Source organism: Humulus lupulus, chromosome 9 (assembly GCF_963169125.1).
Source record: "Humulus lupulus chromosome 9, drHumLupu1.1, whole genome shotgun sequence".
In the NCBI taxonomy this organism is placed as follows: Eukaryota; Viridiplantae; Streptophyta; class Magnoliopsida; order Rosales; family Cannabaceae; genus Humulus; species Humulus lupulus.
Window position 1 is genome coordinate 174,856,275 of NC_084801.1, and position 9,691 is coordinate 174,865,965.

At 29.0% G+C, this 9,691-nt stretch overlaps 1 protein-coding gene across 1 annotated transcript; it reads right to left on the bottom strand.

Annotated features, from left to right (window-relative positions):
• Positions 1-1,713: 1,713 nt before the first annotated feature.
• On the bottom strand, positions 1,714-5,257 carry LOC133801194 (mitochondrial uncoupling protein 1-like). The gene is made up of 9 exons (XM_062239362.1): positions 4,977-5,257; positions 4,024-4,236; positions 3,852-3,930; positions 3,476-3,609; positions 3,273-3,371; positions 3,084-3,188; positions 2,432-2,506; positions 2,140-2,226; positions 1,714-1,971 (listed from the first exon to the last, which is right to left on the bottom strand). The coding sequence occupies exons 1-9, from the start codon at positions 5,058-5,060 to the stop codon at positions 1,945-1,947; spliced, it is 903 nt and encodes a 300-aa protein (XP_062095346.1). The 5' UTR covers positions 5,061-5,257; the 3' UTR covers positions 1,714-1,944.
• Between the last annotated feature and the right edge of the window lie 4,434 nt (positions 5,258-9,691).

Consider the following 9,691-nt stretch of genomic DNA (forward strand, 5'->3'; position numbering starts at 1 on the left):
GGATGGTTTTTTCTTAAATTAAAAATCCAAATATAATTTTGTTATTTAAAAATATATCTCATTAGAATACCATTTTATACCTTTTTAATAAAAAATGAGAATTTAGTCTATTTAAACATTTCCATATGTTTCCTCATTATGTTGCAGGTTTACTTATCAACTTTTCAAGCATAAGTTCTAGTGACACTAAAAGAGACTTTTCTATACTCAAGATTTGATATTTTTCTTGTGGCAGTTTCTTTGATTTTTCTTCAATTGTTTTTGGTTTAAAACAATAGTTCCAACCTATTAAATTATCTAGGTATTAGTCATCTTGATATGAAAATTCTTTTGTCTAATTTCCAATAGTATCTTTGCATACTCTTTAGCTAAACAATGAGCTTTGTTGGTTAGAGGAAATCACTCCCTCAATTTGTGCTCCCTATATTATGCATTCTGAATAAAACAAATTTATTCCATAAAAAAAAATGTTTTTCTTTCTAATCAATTTTAATAATCAATATAATGGAAATAATAATTTTATTTTTCTATATTTTATTCTTATTTATTTCCTCTTTAATTTATTCTTGTTCCAATTACAATTTATTCAACGTCTTACAGTTAAAGAATGTAAATACATTATTTAATATCTTTTATTACATATTTACCTTTGACTAAAATATATTATTTTAATTTTAGTAAGTACACTCCAATTTTAAATCAAATTAAAATATTTTCCTTTTTCGTTAAACTAAGCTTTCTAATATATATTAATTATATTTCTCATCATAACAATATAATGATAAAAAAAATATTGGAAAAATAAGAAAGTTTATTGCATTTTTTTAAATACTTTTTCATAAATTAAAATTTAAAATTGTATTAAATGTTTATATTTTTTTGTTTAACTATTAAAATTAAATGAGTATATTAAAACAGTGATGATGTGGCCATTAATATTGGTCATGCATCAGATTTTCGTTGGTACACTTATTAAAATTAAATTGGCACATAATTATAGCGATTAACAAAGTATTGTTGCTAAATTTTCTTAAAAATAAAAAGATACGTGTATACATTCTTTTCACATTGTTTTAATTCTATCATGTGAAAAATTTCTCAATGTGTGTAAATCTTCTAATACAAATATTTAACCATGGTTTTTTTTTCACAATCATTATTGTTTTTAGCTTTGTGATAAAGATATTTTATGTGTAAGAGTATTTTGAACGAGGTGTTTGAAAATTTCAATCATTTTTTCTTTAATAAAATATCAATTATGTTTTTTTTAAAAAGAAGATATCAATTATGTTTAACACGTGTATTTTAAGTTACATAAGAATTCATATAAAATTTAGTTTAGATAGGAATGTTGCTGAGGTGGACAAGGAATAGCTCAAGAGGACTTGTTGAAAACAAGAGCCAGCTTTTAAGGAATTAATTAGTCCTAAATGCATTATCATTATTAAATTAGAGAACGCTTATCTATTATTAGTCACCAAGTCGTGTGTGTCCAATCAAAACCCATATTTTAAAATTAAATATATTAAGTATTAAACTTAATATAAATAATTAATTTGTCCTAAATGTATCAGTAGTTTTTTTTTGACAAAAACCAATGCTCATTGATAAAAATCACTTAGTACAATTGTTAGAATACAAGACGGAATATGACATTCTGCCAAGTAAACTCCTTATAAGTGAATAATAAGCTACTCCTAAATGCAATCAATATTATTAAACTAGAGAATGCTTATAGACTATTATTAACAGTTATTCTTTGATCTTATGAGTTTAGTAATGAGAGTTTCCCTTGAAGAACTCTTCTTTCCCTCTTAACAAAATGAGAGAAAGACAATGGCTTAAAGCTTTATTATTATTATTCTATTTCGAAAAGTTCCTTTTGCTGTAGGCTTGTTCCAAATTGTAGGCTCAGATTATCTCCAAAGAACTCAATTAAGATGACTAATCTTTTTTGAAAAACTTCTTGGCCTGTCATCAAAACAAAACATAAGAATAAGTAAACAAAAAATCAGAAGGCTGTTTCATTTTCTTCAGCATGGTTATATGATGCTAAAGTATCTCAGTCTACAAATTTTCTTTGTTTGGTTTAATAAATTAAAATGCAACATGATGTGCAGATCCTCATCAAACTCATACCTGTTCTAGCGTAAGGAACATAACCACATTCCAGGTTCCTAGCCGTCCAAAATTTGGCAAGAAACCTTTGTAAAAAGCAAGAGGACCCTGCAGACAACACATGCTGTAAGTTCAATATAATTATCATACAAGGTTTCCGGTACCAATTTTAAGGAAGAAGATGAGTTTGATTGATCCTTTGTTAATTGCTTGAGTCAACTTCGTGTGACTAGTTCATTCTGTGAACGTATACAGCTCAATGATGGTTGAAGTTAAAAAAATTGTATGAAAAAAGGAACAGAAGATGACATACATCAGTCTTTAAAGTTTTGACGAAACAGTCAAGTGTGCTTTTGTAAGAGGGATCACCCATCATTCTCGACTTAACCTGAAAAGAATATGGGAAAAGTAATTGATAAAAACTAATTTAGTGCAAAACTATTGAAATAAGAAAGTACGCTACTAAACAAGTTTATTTTAAAAAAAGGCAACTGGGATTTCTACCATTGATTATAATCAAGTTTTTGCACACTATATCTTTGCCTGACAAGATTCGGAAGGACCACCACAGTCATGTATGTTTTTACTATATCGATGTGAAGGCTATCTTACTATTGTACAGATTATAGCTTGAATAAGACTACAAGGGAAGTCATGTTCCACGTTTTAGAATCAGGGGAAGAATTTAGGAAAGGATAGAATAGTAATCATAGAATCGGACTATTACTTATGTGTAAGATGGGTTAAAATAGTCTCATCCTTCTTATTTTCCCATTCTCCATAAAAATTGGCCCCGTTTGTTTTCAAAATTATTTTGACATGCTCTTTGCAATGCTAAACTTGAAAGCATTCTCATGTCAAGGTATTATGTCAAAATAAGTGTCGATGATGCAACAATATGTTACAAATTAACTACCAATGAACACTATATGCAAGTAATTATTTCTGAAGTTGAGATATGTTACCACATCAACTGGTGAGCCAATACAGACAGCAAAGAAACCTGCCCCCAGACCAGCAAAAAGATGTGTAACAACATTGTCTGTAAACCCGGGTAGTTTCAAAATCGACTGCATTGAAATAATTTAATTCAGAAACAGCACAAACATAGTACTAAAAAAGAGAAGAGAAGGGGTCTACAGCACAGAAGGTACCTGCTTCACTTGATCATAGCTAGCTAGCTCAGCAGCATTTATAATAGCATTTCTTGCTACATTGGGTCCAATTCCAGTCCACAGAGCCCCAAAGCCTTCCTAAGATTCAGAAACAAATTGGACAGAAGGGAAGAAGTTAGAAAATAAAATAAATCTATATGGAGCGAAACTGCCCCTTTGTGAATGAGGCTCAAATAGCCAACCTGTCTGACGATGGTGGAATAAGCATTCATTGCTCCAGAATAGCGTCTTGGCACGCCAGGGGGCAGCTTTCCTTCAGATTGAAGTCTAACTTTTACAAGATCAGTCGGATTTGCAATTGTAATTGCTACAGCACCTATTTTGAAGATGAGCATCCACATGACAAAAAATCAAACAAAACAAAAAAAATTACAAGAGAATTCAATGTGATGTGTACTCGTGTACATTACTAACTTTCTTATTCTTAATTAGGGAAAAACAATCAACTTCTGATTGGAAGATATATACCCACCATAGTAAAGACAATGGTAAAATGCAGTTAGAAAGTTCAGTGCCTGTAAAAATAATTTTTTTTTATAAACGTCCAAATCTGCTCACCAGTTGTTAATGCAGCAAGTATTTTCTTAGTTAAAGGAACATCTCCAACAAAGTCTTGTCCTACATATAAGGTCTTAACCTGTCAAGCCCACAGTTCATAGGATGGAATCAGATATCAGCAAGCATTTAAATAAAACTTCATAAAATTGTGAAGAAAACATCAAAGACCTACAGGCTCATATAATCCAACTCTTAAGCCTCCATACACACACTGACGATGCAATCCAGGAACAATTCCTTTCCATAGTGCTAATAGACCTTCTTCCCTGGCAATGGTGCCAACTGTTCCCAGCAGACCCCTGTACTTTGGTAAGGCCGCTCCATCAACGGCTTTCTTTTGGAGTTGAAGCCTAACTTTAGCTGTGTCCAAGGGAATACTAACAATCTGCATCAAGTTCAAACATAGATTGATAACTAGAAAGACTACGAATAACAGAAATTGTGTGAACAAACAAAAATATGTAGAAGACAGTATGTCAATCAGATCTTAACTGGTTGTTCAGTTTTCCGGCTAGGAATTAGGCTAACATTATAATAAGATTAAAACTTTTTAAGTTTACAGCTTTCCAAAAAGTAAACTTCAACAACAAATAATAATTGACAATCACACCAAAATACAGTTTTATCTAAAACCCTTATAAAAAATGCAGATTCTCCAAGACCATTTTCCATCAAACTGAAAAGATTTGAGTGCAATATCTTTTCATTTCATCCAAAATAAAAAAAAATAAAAAAAAAGAGTCATTAGTTCCAAGACCAACAATAAAAATCCATCTTGTGAGGAAAGACATTTACACACACATCATCTCACAGCATGTAATAAAACAATCCCATCTAATATCAATATAAATCATAACCAAATTCTCATCCTAGGCTTCAATCAATTCACAAAAGTATGACAACCCAAAAATCTTAATCCATACACAAGTGACGGAAAAACTGGGTTCGTCACAAACACCAGAGCATAAAAAAAAGTCGGTGACTTTGAAAATTTTCCCGGAAAGCAAAGCCAAACAAGAACAAGTACGAAGTAGTAAATCGAAAGAAAAAAAAAGTTGAACCAAGGAAGAGAATGCGGTCGCAGTTTGTATTGACATGTTGAAAGTTTAATAGGTGGTTGATTACCTCGGCCGTACAAGCGGCGAACGCGCTACTGGCAAAGGTTCCAGCGAAAGAAATGTTGGATTTGGGACCGTGATCAGCCACCATTTTTGAACTTGTGAGAGAGGAAAATGAGCTTATTGAACTCACTAAGATTAAAAAAAAAAAAGAAAGAAGCAGTGAGAAATGAAGAAGAATATTAGGGCTGTATTTATAGGCAAATTGAGTTTCGAACAGCTCGATTCTCGGTTATTGAACCCCCAAATCGCAGGTTGCGAAATTCGTTCTCATTTACTATTTTTTTTTTAAATTAAAAAAATATTATACATCGTCTACGATCAACAATGACAGTTACATTTTGTCTTTACATTTTACGATTTTTTTTCCTTACCAACTTTTTTTTTTTTGACAAAAGACGAATTCTATATATATATTTAATTAATTTGTGAGTTTTTTATTTTAAGGAAAGGTAATATTTTGTTTTAAGCACGTTTATTTTATTTTTTGTGACTGGTGTTATGCATCTATAACATGTCTTATCTAAAATTTAGTAAAAATTTAAATAATTTATAACGTCGAAAATAGGATTAGGATATATTATTTTTTCACACATATAAAAAAAAAAATGTACTATAGCAAACTCTTTAGACTCTAATTTTAGTATTATAAATTATTCAAAAATTTTCAAAATTTTACAAAATACATGCTATGATTATAACGAATATGGTTATAAAAAAATTTACTTCCCTAAAACAAAATCTACCTTTCTCCGTGACTTGCAGGAACGTGTCTTTTTTTTTTTTTTTTAAGAATTTGCTTATACATTTATTGTTTTAGTTTTTATTTTATATACATTTTTTTCACTTCAATGGTCAAAGTCTCCACCAAGGATTAGATGGATCGACCGAGGACGAGGACGAGGACAACATTGTTCAGTTTCAATCCCTAATTACGAGCTACATTTTTACACCTAACGAATATGAACATGTATTTTTGTAATTTTATTTATTTTGAGTAAAATTATTGAAATGTATTATTTTAGTTTTAGGAAGTACACTCCAATTTTAATCAAATTAAAATATTATTTTTTTTTCATTAAATTAAGCATTTCTAATCTTTTCAAATTCTGTTAATCAATAATAATCATAAAAATAAGTAAGTTTATAATATTTTATTAATTTCTTTTCCATAAATTAATTTTTTTGATTGTATTAAACATTTATATATATTTTTTTGTTTAATTACTAAAATAGAATTGGTATACTAAAACGGCGATGATGTGGCTATGAATATTAATCATGACTGACTCATGCATCACATTTTAGTTGGTACACTTATAAAAATTAAATTAGTATATAAGTGTAATTATTAACAAAAAAAAATTAGTATTGTTGCTAAATTTTCTTAAAAATAATAAATAAATAAAAACTTCTTCAATAGTGTATGAATACATTCTTTTAGTTTACCGCTTAAAAATTTCTCAATATGTGTAAATTTTCTAAAACAATATCATTATTGTTTTCAACTTTAATTGTGACAAAAATATTTTATGTGAGTATTTTGGACGAGGTGTTTGAAAATTTTAATTATTTTTTTCTTTAATAAAATAACAATAATGTTTAACATGTGTATTTTAATTTAATAATAACAATTGACACAGACTTAAATTACACACTATAATGTGTAATTAATTTCAACCACATAATTAAAATTGATTTGGTCCCACTTAAAATTATCTATGGTTGAGATTAATTATACATTATAGTGTGTGAAAATGTGTTCACTTTGAGTGACTGTTTAGCATTACTCTTATGAGGTGTTTGGTATAAGGTTTGAGTTTGTGGGAGTAGAATTAGAGGTAGGAATGTACATTTTCCCTATGGGAACGAGACCCCGCGAGGACCCGCCCCTAATAAGGAGAGGAATCCCCATCTAAATGGGGAACGGGACAGGGACGAGAATAATTTTCAATCCCGAAATGTTAAATGAGGCGAGGGCGGGAATAGCACTCCCCGTCCCGATGGGCCCCGTTTAAATTTTTATTTATTTTTGTAATATTTTATATATGACTTTATGTGTTATTGTAGTATAGTAATAACTTTTTTAATATTTTAAATTTTATTTAAGACAATGTTTAAAATTTTAAAAAATAAATATTGTGAAATATTTAATTTATATATAATTTAAGATTTTTATTTTAAAATTTATTTTTTAAATAAATGGATATTTTCTGCCTCATTATGGAGAATGTAAAACTCAAGTGTTTAAATGAGTCAAAATTATTCTCAAATCAAACTAAAAAAAAGAACCTACTTGGAAACACAAACCCCTAAGTCATTAAAAATAAATTTACCAAACATGAGTTAGATTTAACATTCTCATTCCCACCAAATCAAAACTCCATACCAAATACCCCTTAATTTACATTAGAATTCATATAAAATTTAGTTTAGATAGGAATGTTGCTGAGGTGGACAAGGAACAACTCAAGACGTTTTGTAGAAGCAAGACGGAGCCTTTAAAGAATTAATTTGTCCTAAATGCATTAGGTATTATTAAATTACAGAATGCTTATCTATTATTAGTCACCAAGTCGTGTGTCCAATCGAAAGTCAAAACCCATAAATATTTTTTATAAGTAACAAACTATATAAAAAAAGATATCAAAATATAGATTTTTTTAATTTTTTTAATTTATAGATTTTCAAAGAAGATTAAATTTGGAGTGTGAAAGAGAGAGTAGTCAATAGGGTTGTGCTTACTATGGCAACACGTCAAGTGGTGGAGGGTGCCAACTGCCAAGAATGCAATTATGCAAGTAATGATAATCTTTTTTGTTTCTTTTTCCCTAAGAGCATCTCTATCTGATAGTCCGGTTCTTACACCAACACTAAAACTAAATAATCTTAGCACTATATTTTTTTTTATTCAAACCACAACACCAAAAATTCCACCAAACAATATATTCTTTATTATTATATTATCTTTTGTATATTTAATCAATTTCAATGTTAATTTTATTTTCTTATAATGTAGAGTAAGAATTTTCACATAAATTAAAATAAATTATATAAAAAATTAATTATGAAATATTTGAAATTTGATTTAGAAAATTAAATTATATGTGTATTTATAATTTAAAAAATCCAACATAAAATATAAACTCAAATAATACCCATATATTTATATATATATATATATAAGATATAAATATATTTATCTTTTAAAAAATACATATATTAAAAAAAAATGTTTTGCCGTGTGAACAGTACACGTCATATATGCCGTGTCACTAAATGCAGTAAACTATACCGTTTGGTTGGAGGGGTTTATGCACACCAACCTCGGGTAATACCGTTCGGTTGGTGATGCTCTAATTAGTACAAATAATGATGTAATAGCTTGGCAAAGGACTAAAATTATAAATTGCAAAATTCATTAAACTTTAGTAATGATCAATTAATATGGATTTGTGATTGTGACCAAAGATGTGTTTGTTTACTTCAAAATTCAAATTGTAGAATTTTTACAATCATGAATGAACCTTGTATGATATGAAATAAGAAGTGAAAAGAGATGATAATAATAGAGTCACTTATACAGTTGCTAATCATATTTTAATTGGCAAAATAATTGATTTTAATGACTGACCAAACACAAAAATTAAGTAGAAAGCATGTACTCACAAATTGAGTAGGACCACAAATATATTGATTATGCTTAAATGATAAAATTTAAATAGTTTCTAATAGAACAATGCTATGTGCCCCGGGCCTAAACTTAGCATTTAAACACAAGTTTACTAAATTATTTTTAGCTTTTTAGAAATAAACTAATTAGTTATTTCCAAGGTATCCCAACTAAGGCACATTTTTCAATTGGGACCAAAGGTATTTTTCTTTCTATCATTAAAGCATAACATGTTTATCATTGTTGTACTTAAATAATCTCAAATATATAATACTCAATCTGAGAATTAGACATTTAGTATACTAGGATCAAAAGTGAATCAACTTGATTCTCTTTCTAATTACAACACCATATGTATATGTATGCATATATCATTATTATTTCTTTTCAAAAGTAATTTGGGAATAAAAATCTTATTATCCAAGTCATGAAGAATGAGAATGAGATTCTCACATTCTATACACAATGAGAATTCATTCTTGGTAGGTAAAAGTGCCATTAGTGTCATAAAGAGTAGTTGAAATGAGAATTGTGTTTTACATCACTAAAATCAGCATAAGAAGGATGTGCTGAACAAAGCTATGACATTATCAAAGATGTGTATGGGTGACATTTTTTGGCGAGAGGTGCCTAATGGACTCTGTAAGAGATAAAAAGAATCATACTGACCAAAGTGAAGATGCTTTGATTGGTAACTTTAAAGAAAAGTAAAACAATGACCATAAGATTGGGAATATAGTGAGAATCCTAATGGACCACTTGTTGGGCAGTGGGCTGATCAAGGTTCCAACTTCTTCTAGCCACCCTATACGAGCTTTAAAAACCCAATAAATGAGTGTATAATATGATGATAAAATTTCATGTAATGCCAAAATCTTGGTATAGTTCTTTGCCATGTGAGTGATATTCTAAGGTACCATTTCCCACTGTACAGATCCATACCATAAAATTTGCTTTAAAAGGATGCCCACAATGCAAACCATAATAAAACTTGGTAGTGAAGAGAATAATATGAAGTTAAAGATTGCAGAATCACAACAATAATAATC